The sequence below is a fragment of the Triticum aestivum genome, chromosome 6B, assembly GCF_018294505.1.
Source record: "Triticum aestivum cultivar Chinese Spring chromosome 6B, IWGSC CS RefSeq v2.1, whole genome shotgun sequence".
Classification (NCBI taxonomy): domain Eukaryota; kingdom Viridiplantae; phylum Streptophyta; class Magnoliopsida; order Poales; family Poaceae; genus Triticum; species Triticum aestivum.
The window spans coordinates 379153079-379172550 of NC_057810.1; the positions used below are offsets into that span (position 1 = coordinate 379153079).

The window sequence follows — 19472 nt, forward strand, 5'->3', positions numbered from 1 at the left end:
TGACGAAGTGGATGGCCGGCGTCCTTCTTGTGAGCTCCCAGTCATGATCCTTGCGGCACTAGGTTGATGATGTTGACATTGGCGTCATCTTGGCGAACTCCATGGCGCCATCCACCGCGGTACGGCGGCGGCATCCTCCCGAGCCTCCACGCCTTCATCCTCCATGGCACCGGCTTGATGAAGTTGACACTGGCGTCATCTTGGCGAACTCCACGCCGCGATCCACCGCGGCCCATCGGCGGCATCCTCACGAGCTCCACGTCACGATCCTTGCGGCACCTGGTTGATGATGTTGACATTGGGCGTCGTCTTGGCGAGCTCCACGCCACCATCCTCCATGGCGCCGGCTTGATGACGAAGTCAAGGGCATCATCTGGGCGAGCTCCACGCCTCCGTCCTCTATGGCGCCGACTTGACGAAGTAGATGGCGATCGGCCTCCCAGCAGGCTTGACGCCTCCTCCTTGCTATGTGCGTCCATGGGTGAGTGTGCGGCCATGTGTGAGAGCGCCACATCGGCTGCAGCTTTGTCCGCCGCATCCGGGTGCGTGAGACCTACACACATAGAACAAGAATAAGATTATTTTACCGTCGGAAATCCTCCTGTGGGCTTGTTCATCTGCTCGCCGCTACTCTTCTTCCGTGTGAGGGTGTCTTCGTCGTGTTCCCTTGGCGCACGCGCCACTGCATGGGCGCGCTCTCCGATCTCCTCGACGCTGCCGCAAGGGGCGCGTATCCTCGTCTTCTCTGGGCGTGCGGGAGCCTATGGGATGTATTGTTGCCTCGCCGGCTGCCTCTTCTTAGTGCGCTGCATGCCTTTTGTCTCCCTCGCAAGTTGTGTTCTTGCGTGAGGTCCTCCGTCCGTGATATGTGTGCTTGCTCCCTACATACATAAAAGAGATATAGATGTACGCCTCATCCACTGCCGCCGTTGTCCGGCGAGCATGCCGCCGCTGTGGGCGCGGCCTTCTTGTTGTTCTCGACGCTGCCGCCACAGCGCGTCTTCTGCCTCCCTTGTGTATTGTTCTTCTCACGTAGCACTAAAAACATAGTAACAAAATAAAATTAGTCTCATCTCCTCGGCGTCGCCGTAGCCGGCTTCTTCCTCCAGGGCTTCGTGTGTTATCAAATGCGCGGCCACGGGCGCGCCGTCGCCTCCTGCGATGTGTTTGTCCTGGTGCACGCCTCATCTCTGCTGGCTACGTGCGTGAGTTTGGCTGTGGCGCCCCTTGCTCGACGCAGCCGGCTCGGCGCGTTTCCGTCTTCTCTGTCTCTCTCCTCTGCTGGTACGTGAGGCCTCCCCTCCTTGCCCCGGTTGCGTGGGTTCTCTTGTATTTATATAGGCAGGAGGCAGAACCCTTGGCCACCACACGTCGGTGCAAACTTTCCAATATTTGGGCTGCTAGTTGCTAATCGCATCTGAAGCTTTCCATCTTTCAATCTTCCTTTTCAATAATTTTCTTCTTGGCCTGCACGCATGCACAAATAAAAAGAAAGATCATCTCGTACACATAGATTTATGGGTATATACTGTCCAGCCGGTTTCTTTCCGAACATGCCGCACAAGAACATGCTGCCCTTTTTTTTCTTCGTGTACGCATCCAGATCAAAATCCATTTGAATCAATACATTTAGGCATGTTTGGATAGTGCGGTTACTCAGGCATATACGTGCACGCTCACGGGCCGGCCGCAGATACTCCAATACGTATATGTATGGTCTATACATAGGAGCGGGTATTCGGCGACATATGGATGCGAACTTGCCGGCATATAAGTACAAGAATAGCGTAAGTACATACGTATCTAAGCTAGCTAAGCCGCCTACGTACGTGTGGCCAGAAAAGTGTGCATGCACACATATTAGTTGCACCAAGATTTCATGCATATCCCTATGCAAGCATGACAAGTATGTGCCTGCATGTGCCATGCAAAAGTATTTTGCCATTGCATTATGACTCATCTTTGTTTATATAGCCTGTATCAAAACTCATTAGAATTTTTATTATTTTATGCAACAGTGCACAAAAACTCATCGAACAAGGCAGTGTATATTTTAGGCATTAAGATCTATAGAGATAGATCAAGGAGGCTGCTTGGCTTAAGCCAGAGCACGTACATAGATAAAGTGTTGAAGCGAAGAAAGGGTTCTTGCCACTCTCACATGGTATAAGGCTAAGCGAGACTCAGAGTCCTTCGACATCTGATGAGCGAAGCAGGATGAGTAGGATTCCGTATGCCTCGGCAATCGGATCCATCATGTATGCCATGATATGTACAAGGCCTAATGTTGCTTTTGCAATAAGCCTAACAAGTAGATATCAGGCCAACCCAGGTGAGACTCACTAGGCAGTTGTAAAGACTATTTTGAAGTACCTGAAAGGACTAAAGAGATGTTCCTTGTTTATGGAGGTGAGGAAGAGCTCGTCGTAAGGGGTTACGTCGATGCTAGTTTCCAAACCGACAAAGATGATTGTCAATCACAGTCCGGATTCGTGTATGTCCTGAGCGGAGGAGCAGTGCACTGGATGAGTTCCAAGCAGGATACGGTGGTTGATTCTACCACAGAAGCCAAATACATTGCGGCTTGTGAAGCTGCAAAGGAAGGTGTTTGGATCCGGCATTTTCTGGATGATCTTGGTACTTTCCCAGCCTCGGTGAAACCGTTAGACCTTTATTGTGATAATTCTGGTGCCATCGCACAAGCCAAGGAGCCGAGGAATCACCACAAGGTCAGACACATAGATCGGAAATATCACCTGATACGGAAGATCGTAAAGAATGGTGATGTAGAGTTATGCAAGATCCACACGGATGCAAATGTTGCAGATCCGTTGACTAAGCTGCTTCCACAACCCAAGCATGAGGGGCACGTTAGAGCTATGTGCATTCGATGTCTATTTGATTGACTCTAGTGCAAATGGAAGACTGTTGGAGATATGTCCTAGAGGCAATCATGTATGATGATATTTCCTATGTGTTTATGAATAAAGATAATCCTTTTACATTATCAATGATGTGTATCAGCAAGTACGTGACTTGTTTGTGGGACTATGCATTGTATGATGACTGTCCTAAAAGGTCCCTAGTCGAAAGGGTTGTGTGGACGCACAACCAACTAGACTAGCATATGACACAGTCAATGGCTTGGTCTCACTAGCCATGGAGCATTGGATGCTAACCAAAAAATATGGACTTGGAAAGGTCTGGTCGAATTCGACGTATTCAGATCCGAGTTGAGATAAGGTCCGAGTCGGACAGACCCAACTATGAGATGTAGCGATATGTCATCTGTGAGTCTCTAGTACAACAAACGTTCTATGTCCTAAGACCTGAGCTGGCGCATGTACTCGGGATGGTGACAGACCTGCTTTGGGCCGACCAAACGCTACTCCGTAACTGGGTAGTTACAAAGGTAGGTTTCAGGCTTGTCCAGACCCATGCTGCAAGACATGGTCGAGCAAGATGGGATTTGCCCCTCCGATCAGGAGAGATATACTCTGGGCCCTCTCGTGTGATCCGACCAGGATAAGCATGGCCATGCGACAAGGATTATGAGATAATCCGGATAGTGGTCGGTATCACTGGAACGAGAAAGAGGTCGGGCTAGCACAAGGATGACAGACTCGCCTTGAGCCCGACAACATATATCGTGTGGCAAAGGGAACAGAAGTGTGACATGTTGTATAGGTTCGCCTAACCAGCTTCATAGTCTGCCTGGTGGTCGGCACACCTTGCTAGAGGCCGCTACCAACCGTGCAGGTCGGAGGTGATCCGAACTGTGACCAAGCCGACTTGGACCTAAGGGGTCGCGCGCTTAAGGGAAGGAACCTACGAGGCCGGTTCATAGGACACTCGTCGGATGTGATCCGAACTGGACTAGGAATGTGACCGAGTAGACTTGTGGGCTTTAGGGTCCGTGCGAGGCCCAGGTGTTGAGCCCTGGACGAACGCCTATATAAAGTGGAGGTGCGGCACACTCAGGCGGTTGATCGCTTCGGCGCTGCAACTAGGGTTTGCATGTGTTGCGAATAGCCACCTCCACTCGCGACCGGTTGTGTGATCGGACCTAGCAGTCCGCCGCACGACGTTCCTCCTGCACGCGCGGATACCGTTAGAGGCGATGCACTTGCGCCGCTCCGGCGAACTTGTACGTGGGATCGGACGACCGGCTGTTCGAGGAAGATCGGACGAGGAAGAGACGATCCACGCGGACGCGCTGCCCCAACTCTTCTTCTGCTGCACGACACTGCGCGTCTAGTGGTAACGATCCGTGATCCATCTCCCTTAGCATGTTCCTGTTGTTCTGCGCGTAGGAAAATTTTAATTTGCAGTCGACGCACCCTACCGTAGAACCCAACAGGTTTCCTGTATATCTATCACCGATAGCCCCTCGTGTTCCAACTTGCCACGGTACCCCCGCCTGTGTATTCGTGTCATAAGAACCTGCAAACAATGTCATTGCACTACGTAAGTAGAATACGATTTTGAAGTCCACAAACATGTCAACTGTCCTTTTTTGATCATGCATCGTAACTAAGCTCGCGTACTGCTCTATTAGTGGCAGCAATGGTCCTGTAGAAATGAGTTGATTGTACTCTGTTGCATCCCAAAATGGAGCTTGTGGCCTTCCATAAAACCATGAGTCAGCCCTGTCTTCATGATTCATTTTCTCTGCTTTACACACTGTGTTTTTGGTAATTGCACGAATAAGAACACATCATTACTCGGTATTTTGAATTCCATTTGTTTGTTGTTTGCACATAAAAGGAAACATGACAATCTTATCACATTTATGTCGTAAACAACTATTACAGCATGGCAAGTAGGAATTATCGTAGGCGTGCATTTTTCAGATGATAGGGCACGCATGTTCATCCTCTTTTCTACAATCTGGATGACAACTAGTTTGTCGAACTGATGGCAACTGATAATATAATATGATGGCAACTGACGACATAGATAGGTGGCAACTGCCGACATATGTAGGTGGCAAATATATTTTTTTCACTTCATATGACCTACCCAAAATTGCTCTGTTCTGCCCTGTTGTTAGTGAATCTCAAACATCCTCTTCAAACACCTGCTGACAGTATCTGAAACCTAATTTCTTAGATCATATCCATGATAGAACATGGCAAATTTGTGATCGTTGGAGGGCAGAGGAGAATAAACATGAACAGCCAGAACTGTGGATCCAGTCGCCATCTACATGGGAAATCTACGACGGGGTCGGGAGGGAGAGTGGATGGGAATTTGGGAAGGAGGAGGAGACATGTTTTCTGACCTGTGAGCTTGTTGTCGTCTTTTTCCGTCGATGGGGGGTGTGGGCGCTAGGGATCTGATATGGTTGCCATGGCAACTAGAGAAGGAAGCCGACGGAGGTAGGGGAAGATCTGTCGATGCAGAGGTTGGAGATGACGACGGGCGGTGGCAATGTGATTCGAACGCGGGGATTCGACCGATGGGCGCGTGAGGTTGTGCGGGCAGCGGGTTCGCTCATCCGGACGTGCGGGCGATCGAGCCACACACCAGATGTGCGGGCTATGGATGGGAGCGCCCGGACGCCGTCGTGCGGGTTGGTCCGTGTCTATGCCACACGGGCGTGTGGCACACACCCCTTAAATACCACACGTGTGGTGGTTATCCGCGTCTTTTTTTAAAGGTGAATCATGTGCTAGTTTTTTTGATTCTCAGTAATAAATGAGACTGTAGCCTGGCTCCATCGTCCAAATCAGCAAAAGAAACACCTGGAACCAGATCCAGCCGGATTCCTTGGCCGCGAAGGGCCGAGACGAGCATGAACGTGGCACGCGCGTCCAGCCAGCTAGGCGTACCGTGGGCTGCCTCTCGAGTTTTGGTCGGCCAACATCAAAATAGCTGTCGCGTGCGTCGGTTGCACAAGCGCCCGCAATTCCCCTCCCTCTCCCTTCTCTTAAACCAATCAGACGCTAGAATCCTTGGCAATTCGCCGCTCCTCCGATCCGTTCGTCGCCGCCGGGATCGACCATGTCGTACGCCTACCTCTTCAAGTACATCATCATCGGCGACACAGGTTCGCACAATCTCTCCCCTGCCCCTCCCGAATCTCTCCCGTATGGCCCCTGGGTAGGAATAGGATCGGATCCGCGAGGCTGCTGAGCTGCTTTCTTGGCCATGCGCGCCGCTTGCTTCGTGCGCGTCGTGATTGCTTTTCTTTTCTTTTTGCAGGCGTGGGCAAGTCATGCCTGCTGCTGCAGTTCACCGACAAGAGGTTTCAGCCCGTGCACGACCTCACCATCGGCGTCGAGTTCGGCGCCCGCATGATCACCATCGACAACAAGCCCATCAAGCTCCAGATTTGGGACACGGTTCGTGCTCCACGCCGTGCCCTTTCTGTTACAACTAGCAACTCTTGATTCAGATGCAATTTAATTTTGGCCAGTATAGTTATTTTCCCTCCTACTGCTTGCAGTATTGCCCTCCGCGGAGTAAATGAAGCATACATTCCTTGCTTTATTGTCTTGTCATATGCTACTCCTCCCATGATGTAAGACGTTTTTTTGACTCTAGTGTAGTGTAAAAAAAAGTCTTACATTATGGGACGGAGGAAGTAGTTTACAGTATATCTAGTAGTTATGGATCACTCTCTCTGGTCAGAAAAGGATGCCCCATTTGGGCATTTGCTGCTTTGGCACGGATTCTAAAAACCAATTTCCATCTCTCTATTGGTCACCAACTTCCGTTGTACTCCCTCCGTCCGGAAATACTTGTCATCAAAATGGATGAAAGGGGATGTATCTAGACGTATTTTAGTTCTAGATACATCTCTTTTTATTCATTTTGGTGACAAGTATTGTCGGATGGAGGGAGTAATATTTAATATATTTGCAAAGCCTAATAAAAGATTATAGTAATCCAGTGTTTCCCAGATAAACCTACTAGTATGCATTTCTTGAGACGGTCTAAGTAGTACGTATTCACCAAGGTGTTTTTTTTAGTTAAAGTTCTAATGGTTTGACTGCATTTCCCCCCAATATGGGGACACTTTTGTACCGAAGGGGTCCTTTTGTGGCCACTTAACTTAAGAGTTTCGCACTCATGTTTATACTTGTTCTTTTAGCTTGTTCATCATACCATGTTATGATTTGCTTTTCCTTAGTTACATAACAAGTTTTGCTGTTGACGACTGCTTAACTAAATTGGCATGTGATTTTGCTTGGGATTGCATGTTTCTGTAGTCCAGGATCCACAGTGGTTATTGAGTTCGACTTCACAGAGCCCTCCATCTCATACCTATCATTTCTTCACATTACAGGCTGGCCAAGAATCATTCAGATCTATAACAAGATCATACTACAGAGGTGCTGCTGGTGCTCTTTTGGTTTATGATATCACCAGGTACAGTAGGTTTGGGAATACAACACTTTTTGTGTTCAAATTTCTGCATGCTAATGGTCCTTCCACCTGACTGTCCATACTTCAGGAGGGAAACTTTTAACCATCTTGCGAGCTGGCTAGAAGATGCAAGACAGCATGCAAATGCCAATATGACAGTGATGTTAATCGGAAACAAATGTGATCTGTCTCATAGACGGGCTGTCAGCTACGAGGAGGGTGAACAGTTCGCCAAGGAGCATGGTCTAGTCTTTATGGAGGCATCTGCAAAAACAGCACAAAATGTTGAGGAGGTGATGGTTTATTCCTAGTGTGCTTTGTGGGATTACACTTTTTAGTTTGTGCCCAAAAAGAAAACTCACATCTTTTTTGTGGTGCAGGCATTCATTAAGACGGCTGGAACAATATACAAGAAAATCCAAGATGGTGTTTTTGATGTATCTAATGAGGTGAGTGTTAAATTGCATGAATTTTCTGTTTATCAAATAACCAAGTTAAATATATTGGTCTGGTCTCCTTCTGGTGCCATACATAACTTGTACTCCTCTGTTCCTAAATATATAAGTCTTTTTAGAGATTATAATATGGACTACATATGGAGCAAAATGAGTGAATCTACACTCTAAAATACGTCTATATACATCCGTATGTAGTCCATATTGGAATCTCTAAAAAGACTTATATTTAGGAATGGAGGGAGCATAACAGTTTTTTACTGGAGATCTTGTCATAAGAAAATGCAACAAAATGGCTTTGGGGATATGTTGCTTGTTGCATGTGACACCCAAGAGGGTATCTTATCAGGTTGTAATCATTTAAGTTTTGGTAGGAGGACAGGTGTACTTGGGCAGGTCAACAAACTTTTCTGTGTTAGTAGTAATTGGAAGTGTGATCATGTGCTTCTCTTAGCATTTGATCATCTAAGCATCAGGGGATGAGTGTGGATAGGTGATTAGATGAGTCTCCAGTTATATATTCTCTCTGTTCTTGTCTCCTGTATTTTTTGCTTTGTGCCATTTATTCATTTGTCATTGGCAGCTCCTTTCGTTCCATTCGATACCCCATAAATGCAGCTTTTCGTCCTTTAGTAGTGTTGGCGAATAGATGAAACCAAAGTTTGATTTACATTCATTCTTCTTCTAAGAACGTCTCTTCTGCTTTATTCTGAAACAGTAGTTGTTTTCATTTCCTGTAGTGCTGATTGACTAGGCTAGCACTTCTCCTCCCCCAAACTAATGTTCTCAATGTATAATGTTCTTTCCTTATTCGCTGTAGTCCTACGGAATCAAGGTTGGCTATGCTGTCCCCAATGCATCTGGAGGTGGTGCTGGCTCGTCCTCTCAAGCAGGTGGCTGCTGCAGTTAAGCAAGTTTACGACCAAGTCCTATAATGTGAGACTGAAAACAGCTGCCCAGGTTGTTGTCCTTCCTTCCGCCATTGACGGTGTAATCAGTGAGCAAATGTTCATCAATGGTGCTTGTCTACACTGCGCAATCTTTATGTAAAGCAAACATCTATAGTTTCTGTCCATTTGTCTGTAATGGTGTGGCTATTCATTTGTTCGATGTAATAATGCTTTGTAGACTACAGACATGGCTGTGCAGCAATCGCCCTGATCCATGTCACAATATTTGCCCTCATCCTTCCATTGCGCAGTATTTGTCCACGCTATTTGTGCTTGTTGTTGATGATGCATTTAATACTTGTCCAATAGCAATAGTCACAACCATTGTTCAACTTTGTCGGATATTACTCATACTTTGTCGGAACATACCAGATAAATTTCCTAGAAATGGGATTCATGACACAGTAATAATCACAATATAAAGATAGCACACTTTTGAACACCCGCAATATAAAGCTAGCACACTTCAGAACATCAGTCAAACACCAACAACATAACATAATTCCACATCAAGAACAGCTGGTACAGCCAATATCAACGTCTTCTTGGCTCTAATAAGAATATTGCTCCGTACAAGTAAGAAACCAGATTACACTGCACACAAGCATGCAGTGCAAAATTTCCAAGGTATAACATAGCTCAGCGCCCCCTGCCACGACCGCGCCCACGACCACGGCCGCGCCCACGACCCATAGGTTTCCCTGCATCCAGATGAAGGAAGGGGTGTTCAGAGGACGGCGCCAGTGATAGTGCATAAACAAAATAGAACACAGAAAGACACTAATACCAAACCTGCAGTAGGCTTCTTAGGCTTCACCCTTGGTGTTTCCTCAACCAGCAACGTCTCCAGGTTTAAGCTGTCAGGAAGGATGTAATATCGAATGTTGTTTCCCCTCACACTAAGGTGGTCAAGGGTAACAGGATTCTTCCCTTTCAATGTGAGCTTGACAGTCTTCAGATGAGTATTCATGCTGATGTCGACGCCTACAAAATAGGCATGAACTCAGGACACATGCATACACTACTAATGAATACACTTCAGGATGATTACAGGCCATAATACAAAATGATGAGAAAGAAAATCATATCAGAGGACTGACTGACAGATTAATTGTAACTAAAATATGGATATGAATGCAAGACTAGCACTTCTGAAACCAGAATCCACTACTTTTACTAAAACAACACAGCTCATGCCATTTTCAAACTCTGTTCCAGCAAAACTCCTATATGTTCACATTAGATACTCAATAACTTGAAAAAAGTTGAAAATACAAAACAATATTTCCTACAACCTTAACATGTGGTTTACATCCAATACAAATTTCGAGTGTGTAGATATCACAGGTAGGAAACATCAGAAAGTACTAATGAAGTGAGATCCGATGAATGAGATATGTAAAGTATTTGAGGACATTCCTAAAATCAATAACCAACATGACTATCTAAGCTGCAGATGTTATTATTCAAAAAGGAAGATCAACTTTACTTATCTGAAGTCGTTAGAACTTCATAACATAGTAAATTGTTCATTGCTATATCAGAGCAAGTATAATAGGATGACATAAGAGGTGCCATATCATATTTATGATGAGTTGGAGGAGAGACAAGAGAAACGGGCTATAAATTAGTTGCTAGCTCAGCACAGGCTGCAAGAAGCACTGTCAGAGAAGGAGAAGGGACAGGTAGTGATAAAGTAGAAAATGCCTATAGTTAACTAGTACTCCTATATGGGTTGGCTTTTAGTTAGGCTATACTCCCTCCTTTACTAAATATTTGTCTTTCTAGAGATTTCAATAAGTGACTACATACAGAGCAAAATAAGTGAATCTACACTCTAAAATATGTCTATATACATCCGTATGTGGTAGTCCATTTGAAATTGATAAAAAGCCAAATATTTAGGAACGGAGGGAGTAGATGACATGACTACTATACAGAGCCAGCAGTTGGCTATGCTATTAACCATGCTCTCAAACGATGCCAGCTCATGAAGGAAACATTATATTCTTAGCATTTTTACTGCACAGAATTACATTTGCAGAATACATTTCAATTAACTAGCTTAACATCTTAACAAATCTCTACTCCTAATGGAGCAGTTGGTGAATAGTCTCCACGGTTTTTTTTCGCTGGTTTTTTTTCGTCTCTCCTCCCACCACCCCCTGGTCCATCGGTTTATTTTTCTCTCCACTCTTTATTACAACCAGGACTTTCCTAATGTATAACAAATCACGGATCTAACTTCCTTAAATTATTCATATCAATCGATTCCTTTTATTGGTTCAATTTGTCTTAGGAAACAAATAACAATTTTTTAAGAAACAAATAATAGATTTGAACCTAACTTTCCTAACTTATCTAAATCAATCGATTTCTCTCATTAGTGAAATTTGTTTTAGGAAACAAATAACAGAGACGTCACAAACTTTCCTCCCAATAAATAGTTTCTTAACATTTGCAAACTTTCCTAATCAGACACGTCACAAACGGGCAGGTACTGATATCATGTTACCAAACAATAAAACCCCATTTGCATAGAAATCAGTTCAAAATCCTAACTTTCCTAAATTTTTACCTTTCCTTGATAACATCCAATATTTCCTATGTTTTCCACCTATTGAAGGAAATCACCCCTCCATCGATATTAGCATTTTTTTGGAATGAGATCTCCGGGTTATGATTTTTTTGCGATTCTTTTCAATTTTGACCTCTCCTTCCGCTCCGGCTCCTTCTCGCATAATCACCTCCACCACAGTCAGCTGACGCCACCCTAGACCTCTTGCCTCTCCACACCTTCTCCGCCCCCTCCTCCTCATACTCCATTGACAATCCCTCCGCCACGTTTGTCCACAGCGGTGTCGAGGGCATGGCGCAACAGCGTACCAGTGGTAGAGCAGCGCATAGCAGCAGGAAGAAGCACGCAGCAGGCGAGGCGAGCAGCCGACGATGGAGGGCAGAGATGCGGCCGGCGTGGCTGAGGGGGCGGCCGACAGAAGATGGCCGCGACAGGAGGCTGCGCGAGGCAGGGGCGCGACAGCGGGGCGAGCGAAGGGATAGGCGGCAGCAGACGGGGCGAGCCCAGCGAGCGAGAGTGTGACGCGCGGCCAGGGTGTGCGTCGCGCGGGGCACAGTGGTGCGATGGCTGTGGCGAGCGTGATGGCAACGGCGGGCGCAACGGACGCGATGTGGCACGTGCGTGGGCATGGAGAGCCAGAGAGGGAGTGGCCCCGCGGGCGCGGAAGAAGAGCTGAAGGCTCGGGCATGGGCTCGCATAGGAGCGGGCATGTGCCACGGGGTCAATCCGAGGAGCTCAGTGGCTACCCCTGCAATGGCCATGGCGGACGGCGGTTCTCGGCCACGGCGAAATACCTAAGGAGAGCAAACGAGAGGGGAAACTGGGGAAAGGCAAGAGGAGATCACGCCGGTGTCAATGGCACCCTAGGGGAAGACAGGGGAGCTCGGGGCGGCGCGGATCGAATGACAATGTCGCGGTGGCCGAAGGTTGAGGAAGACGGCAACGACGTCGATCTGGGGGTGCTGGACTTGATCTCGTTGGCGCAGACCAAGTAGCGGAGGCATTCGGAGCTCCTCGACAAGCTCCTAGCCAGCAGGGAGGGCAGTGGCCGTGTGGACGGGGTCGGTCATGGTGGCCGTGGCATCTGACTTCGTCCAGATCACCGGGATCGAGTGAGCGAGGAGGAGAAGTGGATCTGGGAGGGGGCGTCGAGGAGTGAGGCCATGGGGGCAGGGGAGGCAGGGCGTCACCCTTATCCATTCCCCTTCGATGCCGGCGAGGTGGTCGGGGAACAGGAGAAGACGACCGTGCGGGGACTGGACCACTGGGCCGGTTCGGCGACAAGGCCCGGAGGGTAGGGGGAATCCCCTTTTTCATCTTCCTTTTGGTTTTAATGTATTCTAATCCGTTTCTCCTTATTAACACCGTTTTCTATTTATTCTTATATCAACTAAATGGATTTTGTTAATTGTGAAACTATGCACACAATTCGAGCACAATATTTTTAGGTGGCACAAAAAGTTTGGGGCCAAAAGGAAATACATAAAATTAGGTTTATATTTAATTGGTTATGTTAACTACTGTTGGACCTCTTATTAATTTGACAAGATTTAATTTTTGGGTCAAAAAATGTTGGGCTCAACATGTCAAAGATCAGTGGAATTTATAGAATATGGTGGACATTTTAGTTTTACTGTTTGACGAAATAATTTATTTGACTTCATTTTAAATTTGAATTGGGCTTTAATTTTTATCAAGTGGCAGTTTGGCTTAGCAAGCCTAATGACATGGCATCATTAGGAGGAGGTCACTGTAGCTAACGACTTGAGGTGTTACATAATCTTCCCATTTTTGAAATTTCATTGTTAAATGATTGGGGAATGTATCACACTATCCATTAGTTCAGTCAAGCTCACCACAAGTCCACACATTATTGCCAATTGAGTGAGTCTTATTGGCGGGGAGAATAGGCTATGTGTGTGTGTGTGTTAGAGAGAGAGAGGGAGAGAGAGAGTGAGGAAGAGGGAGGGGGAGAGAGTGTGTGTGTGAGGATTTGATGGTAAAAAAGGTCGCCAATGTCGTAATATTGAACTCTTAAAGTTAATGTGGCCCCGTTGCAACGCACGGGCGTTCTTCTAGTACAATTAAATCTATAAAATGAATTAACATGCTCTCAGTCACCAGATTTATCAAGCCTGTCTATTAGACAGGCGTATACAGGGACTATGGAACCTATAGATGCTGCAGTCTCAACCAAGAGCATGTAACTTTAAATGGACGTGGAAAACAAGACTAAACAATCAACCATGAAAAGATTTGCAGAACCAAGCATGTGGCAACATGAAGGTAAGTACAGCTAGCACATGCTGAGTTTATTTAACATGCTATATTACCTTGTATCAAGTTACAGACAGAGTAATTCTATAGAACGAATGTCAAAATACACACTATTAAAGCTTACTTAGCAAGGCATAGAAAACTGTCCGCCTGAAGTTTTCCTACAAAACCTAATATATTCCACCAGGGATTCAAAACATGAAAAAGGTAATTCAGTAAGAAAATACTCCCTCCATTCACAAATATAAGATGTTCAAACCTTTTTCTAAATCAGATGTATATAGACACGTTTTAGTGTGTCCGTTCACTCATTTCAGTCAATATGTAGTCCGTATTGAAATATCCAAAACATCTTTTATTTGTGGACGGAGGGAGTACATTTTAGGTTTCATTTATACTTTCTTTGCCATTTCCATTTCAACATCCGGTAACCTACTCATCTGGTCATCAACATCTTCTCATCGCTCAACAGTTATCCAATCTATGTTTGGTTTACCACGACATAAGCAACATTACCTACTGAAATCAGGATAATTAATCAAACAATTCCCATCAGAATTTGCTACTTCTACTACTAGTAACCTGAGTAAGTAAACTATACGAATAGATGCAACATTAAGAGATACACATAAAAGCTTAACCAAAAACAAAAATACAGACAGCTGCAGGATACGACTAAAAGGAAGGCTCAAGTGCACACTAGCTCGAGATGGCAGCAAGCAGATGACAGCGCTGAAGACCAACAAACAGCCCTGCTATGTCCATGGTTCCAATGACAGAGACAGAGGCTTTGCACAGAAAATCAAGTGGCTTCTTAAAAGTCATAGCAAACAGGCGACATCGCGCTGGCACCGTCACCAAATGCATCGAACCAAACAAGTGAACAACCCACCACCTCAGCAAAGAACGCCCCCCCCCCCCCCCCACCCCTCTCCCTCCCCTCTCTCTCCCACCCAACACCCACACAAAAAAATCTAGTTCTCTCAGTAAAGATCGGTGCGCATCATACCAATGATGGTGCCGTGGACGGTGGTACCATTCTTGAGCTCGATGGTCACCGTCTCGTTGTTCAGCTTCATCAAGAATCTGCAGGCCACCCAAATCCGCACCAATTTGGGCGAAAAATTGCACCGGAAGAATCAGTAAATTCCAGGGAAATCGAAACTGAATCCTAGGAAAAAGGTCGAACAAGGAGCACCGGTTACCTGACGAGCTTCATTGTGGAGGCGCTTGGTGGCGGAGGTAAAGCTAGGGTTTTTGCAGGGAGCTGCCACGAGCTGCTTCTTTTCTCAGCGGGGAAGGAGACATAAACCCCCGATCTGGGAGAGAGACTTCGACCTGGGCTTAACTGGGCCGTAGTTATCGGATTCACTGCCTTCTGCGAGAACTCTAAGGCCGTAGTTAACGGGCGACCACTTGCGGCCTGGCCCATTTAGCTGCGGCCGATCGCTCTAGGTTCGAGGCTCGACCGGTTTATTTTTTTTCGTCTTATTTTCTTTTTTCCTTGATTTCATGGTTTTCTTTGTTTTATTTATATTTTTCACTCTGGTTTTCTTTGTTTTCTTATTGGTTATTTTTTCTTCACTTTTTTACTTTTGGTTTTCTTTGATTCTTTTTATTTCTTTTTTGGCTTTTACCATTTTCTTTGTTTTCAACACATGTCAAATTTTTCTCAATACAGAACATACATTATTAGAGCACACATGGAACATTTTCTGATGCACGTTGGACATTTTTAAATATAAATGGTGTACATGTTTTGAACACTTTTTTTAATACGATGGTAATATTTTTTCAAATACACGTATTATATTTTCAAAAGGAAATAAACATTTTCTTAAAACTATGAAAATATTTTTCTACATTTTATGCACATTTTTGAAAACTTCACGGATATTTTTGAAAACACGTGAATATTTCATAAAATGTCACGCTACAATTTTTAAATGGAAAGAAAAAAATAATCTATGTGAACATTTTTTTCATATTTTTATATACATTTTCAAAATTTCATGAACATTTTTTGGGATGTGGGAATATTTCCATCAAATGTGACGTACATTTTTTTAATGGCACGGAACATTTTTTTTACATTGTGTACACCTTTTTTAAATCGCATACATTTTTTTGAAATGCGGGAAAAAATTCATTGTCCCGAACATTTTCCTTGAAAATTATCAACATTTTTTCAAACTGCTATAACAATTTTTTAATACTATGTTCGCATTTTTCAAAATTGTGTTTTAAATTTCCTAAGTAAATTTAAGTTTTGAACTATATGCATTTAATTTAAAATATAAATAAAAGAAAAAACTCGGGTGATGTCAGGATGATGTTAGCAGGACGAGCCATGTCTTACTGGGCAGGCCCACCACATGCACCCTATAAGCGAGGTAGTCATGCGCCTCATAATAGGCGGCACATAGGCTTGTTTGGTCGGTGGCCTCGGTTGCATGCCTGGTAAAAACCAACAACCTGAAGATTACTCCGAATCTTTACTGACGCCTAATAAACCCGGACGAAGAGAGTAGCTATGTCCTCATTTATAAAGCTCCTTTTCTGCCTGGGCTTAATAAACCCGGACAAGGTACCTCGGTCTGACGAAATAATGTGATGGCCAAAAAAGTTTACTAGTTTTTGATAGAATATATCACACCATGTACTATTTGTATGAACTAGTGTTCCCAGGCTGGCCAAGCGCTAGAAAAAAGACAGGCCAATTAATTTGCTTGGTTTAGAAGCCAGGCTAACCAAGTTGTGGTGTGTTCAGGCCAAGTTGCATCACGTTTTTCCAAGACAGCAAACAAACACTCTCCATCATGTTTTTCCAAGACAGCAAACAAACACTCTCCAAGCACATCCCTAGCAGGCTCCAGGCCAGGCACTCAACGGCCAGGATGCGAATCAAACTGACTCATAGTCGCATCCTATATAGCAATGCCACATTTTTTGCCATACAACCATGTCACCTTCCTACCATACAGCCCTGCCACCTTTCCTGCCATCCACCATAGTGACCTGCTCCCCTTTGTGTTTGAATTTCAAACTAGTTGGCGTGGGCACTAGCTAAGCATCATTTATTTATCATAACGGCTAATTAAAATGAGTTATTACTTGTTGACTAATCACACATGCTAATTAAGTGGCACTCTTGCACACATTAATCTCCTAGTGTTATCTTTGAAAGTTTGAACATTTGCACAAACAAGGTGCCAAATTGCTAACAACGCAGATACAATACAAAGTTCCATCCATAACAGTTCGGACTTTTGCAAAACAATTGCAAAAAGGCATATATTTAATAAGGTGCTCAATTGAACACAAAGTTCCATATATAAAAAAGTTCGGACTTTTGCACACAATTACAAAGTGCCATACGTTCTAATAAGGTGGTCAAATTAATACAAAGTTACACTCAATAAAATACAAAGCAATACAAAGTTCCATCTATAAAAGTTCAGACTTTTGCAAACAATTACGAAAATTGATATGTTACAATAAGGTGCTCAAATAAATACAAAGTTTCATATATGAAATTTCAAACTTTTGCACACAATTACAAAGTGTCATATGTTCTGCTAAGGTGCTCACATTAATACAAGGTACATTGAATACAATACAAAGCGAGAGTGGCGTTTGGCACCTGGGAGTATATGCTCCTGATTTTTAAAATGTGTCTTAAACACATTTTGAAATGTCAAAAAATGTTGACAAAATGTTTTGGGCGTACATATCGACATTCTACGTACTCACAAAGTCGGTTCGAAAAACTGACAACTTTTGTGTCGCGTGTGAAAGAGATAAAATTTGGTGTTAAAAGTGGCTTTTCACTAGGCATTTTTGTCTTTTTTACACAAACCACAAAAAATGTTGGTTTTCCGTGAAACTTGGCGTGCCCACATAGAATATCGAGATGTACACGTCAATTTTTTTTTGGAATTTTTGACATTTTGAAATGTTTTTCCAATAGCAGGAGCATATGCTCCCATGTGCCAAAGTGCATTTCCGATACAAAGCAATACAAAGTTCCATCTATAAACATTTAAACTTTTGCGCATGATTACAAAGTGCCATTGTTTTAATAAAGTGATCAGATGAATACAAAGTTCCATCGAATACCATTTCATCTGTAAAAGTTACAAAGTGCCATCTATTCTAATAAGGTGCTCAAATTCATGCAAAGTCCCATCGAATACAATAGAAGCAATACAAAGTTCCATACATGAAGTTCAGAATTTTGATTACAATTTACACAACATTGCAAATGTTTAGAACACCCAATATTGTCCTTTTTCCACCTAGGTATGAAGAGATCAACCAAAAGGATGACTAATATCAAGCAAAGAAACACCATCACCAACTCCTAATCGTCTAGTCTGTGAGTAGGCAAAGATTAGAAATAGGAATCATGTTTTACCATTTTATTATTCTACATGTGCTTATGAGTTTTTCTCTGAATCATGTATTCCAGAATCATAACAGTTGTAGAATAGAATATAAACTCTTAATTATAGAAAATATACAAATATTATTGCATCTAGTGCACATTTTCAACATAAAAACCCGCATCTTGCTTCTATTGTATTGATTGTGATGGAGAACAAAGTACACGATGATCTACCTCGGGATTGTATGTGTATGAATCTAACTTAACTCTACGGACCAAACCCCTCGACTTATATAGGCATCGAGGGTACCTAGGGTTACTGTTGGGGAACGAAGCATGAAAATAAAAAATCGTACGAACACCCAAGATCTATCTAGGAGAAGCATAGAAAGGAGAGGGGAGAGTGTGTCTATGTACCCTCATAGACCGGTAAGCAAAAGCATATATCACGCGGTTGATGTAGTCGTACTCGTCACGATCCAATCCCGATCCAAACCGATGAAGTACCGAACGGACGACACCTCCGCGTTCAGCACACGTACGGCTCGATGACGTATCCTCCTCCTTGATCCAACAAGCGAGGAGGGAGAAGTAGATGGGATCGCCGGCAGCACGACGACATGACGATGATGGTGGTGGAGTGATTCCCGCAAGGTTACGCCAAGCGCTACCGAAACAACTAAGATGGAGGAGTTACAAAGTAATGGAAGAGAGAGGGGGCCAAGGGCTTGTGTGTCCTGTTGGGGCGCCCCTCCCCACTATATATAGGTGGAGGGGCGTGGTGGCCAGCCCTCCAAGCCCTAGGGGCACATCAAGGGGGGGGGAGTTGGACTCCTAGTCCAATTCCCTCCTTTTCCATACACATGCGGACTTTCCACCTCTCCCAAGCCACATGAGCCTTGAGGGACTTGTGCGCCTGGCCCAGTAAGGCCAGGGCACCTCCCCTCACCCTATGCTGGACCTTGGGACATGGTGGAACCCTTGGTGGACTTCCAGAACCTTCTAGAAGCTTCCCCATACAATACTAAACATATTGAAACTTTTTCTGAAACCCTGAAAACTACTTCTCATATATAAATCTTTACCTCCGGACCATTCCGAAGCTCCTTGAGACGTCCGGGATCTCATCCGGGACTCCAAACAACATCCAGTCACCAACATGCATATCCCAATATTACTTCAGCATCCCCGAATGTTAAGCGTGCGGACCCTACGAGTTCGAGAATCATGTAGACATGACCGAGACACCTCTCCGATCAATAACTAATAGTGAACCTGTGTAACGCCCCGGATGCAACTTTCCATATCCGTAACTCCAACTCTTGCCTTTTTTCGGAGATGCGATATGATATTTCCTTCGTGGTTGGGTTTTGTCTTTTGTTTTGCATTTTGTTCATGCCATGCATCTCATCTCATAGCATCATGCGCATTGCATCAGCATTGTTTTCAAA

General features: G+C 44.5%; 2 protein-coding genes across 2 annotated transcripts; one reads left to right on the plus strand and one right to left on the minus strand.

Annotated features, from left to right (window-relative positions):
* The first annotated feature begins 5759 nt into the window (after window positions 1-5759).
* Window positions 5760-9014, plus strand: LOC123137208 (ras-related protein Rab-2-B). Its single transcript, XM_044556829.1, has 6 exons — window positions 5760-6052; window positions 6208-6347; window positions 7295-7377; window positions 7463-7667; window positions 7755-7823; window positions 8650-9014. Exons 1-6 carry the CDS (start codon window positions 6007-6009, stop codon window positions 8737-8739), a joined length of 633 nt encoding a protein of 210 aa, XP_044412764.1. The 5' UTR covers window positions 5760-6006; the 3' UTR covers window positions 8740-9014.
* Window positions 9015-9253: 239 nt separating this feature from the next.
* LOC123137209 (small nuclear ribonucleoprotein SmD1a) lies at window positions 9254-14977 on the minus strand. Its single transcript, XM_044556830.1, has 4 exons — window positions 14840-14977; window positions 14644-14720; window positions 9572-9763; window positions 9254-9480 (listed from the first exon to the last, which is right to left on the minus strand). Exons 1-4 carry the CDS (start codon window positions 14851-14853, stop codon window positions 9419-9421), a joined length of 345 nt encoding a protein of 114 aa, XP_044412765.1. The 5' UTR covers window positions 14854-14977; the 3' UTR covers window positions 9254-9418.
* Between the last annotated feature and the right edge of the window lie 4495 nt (window positions 14978-19472).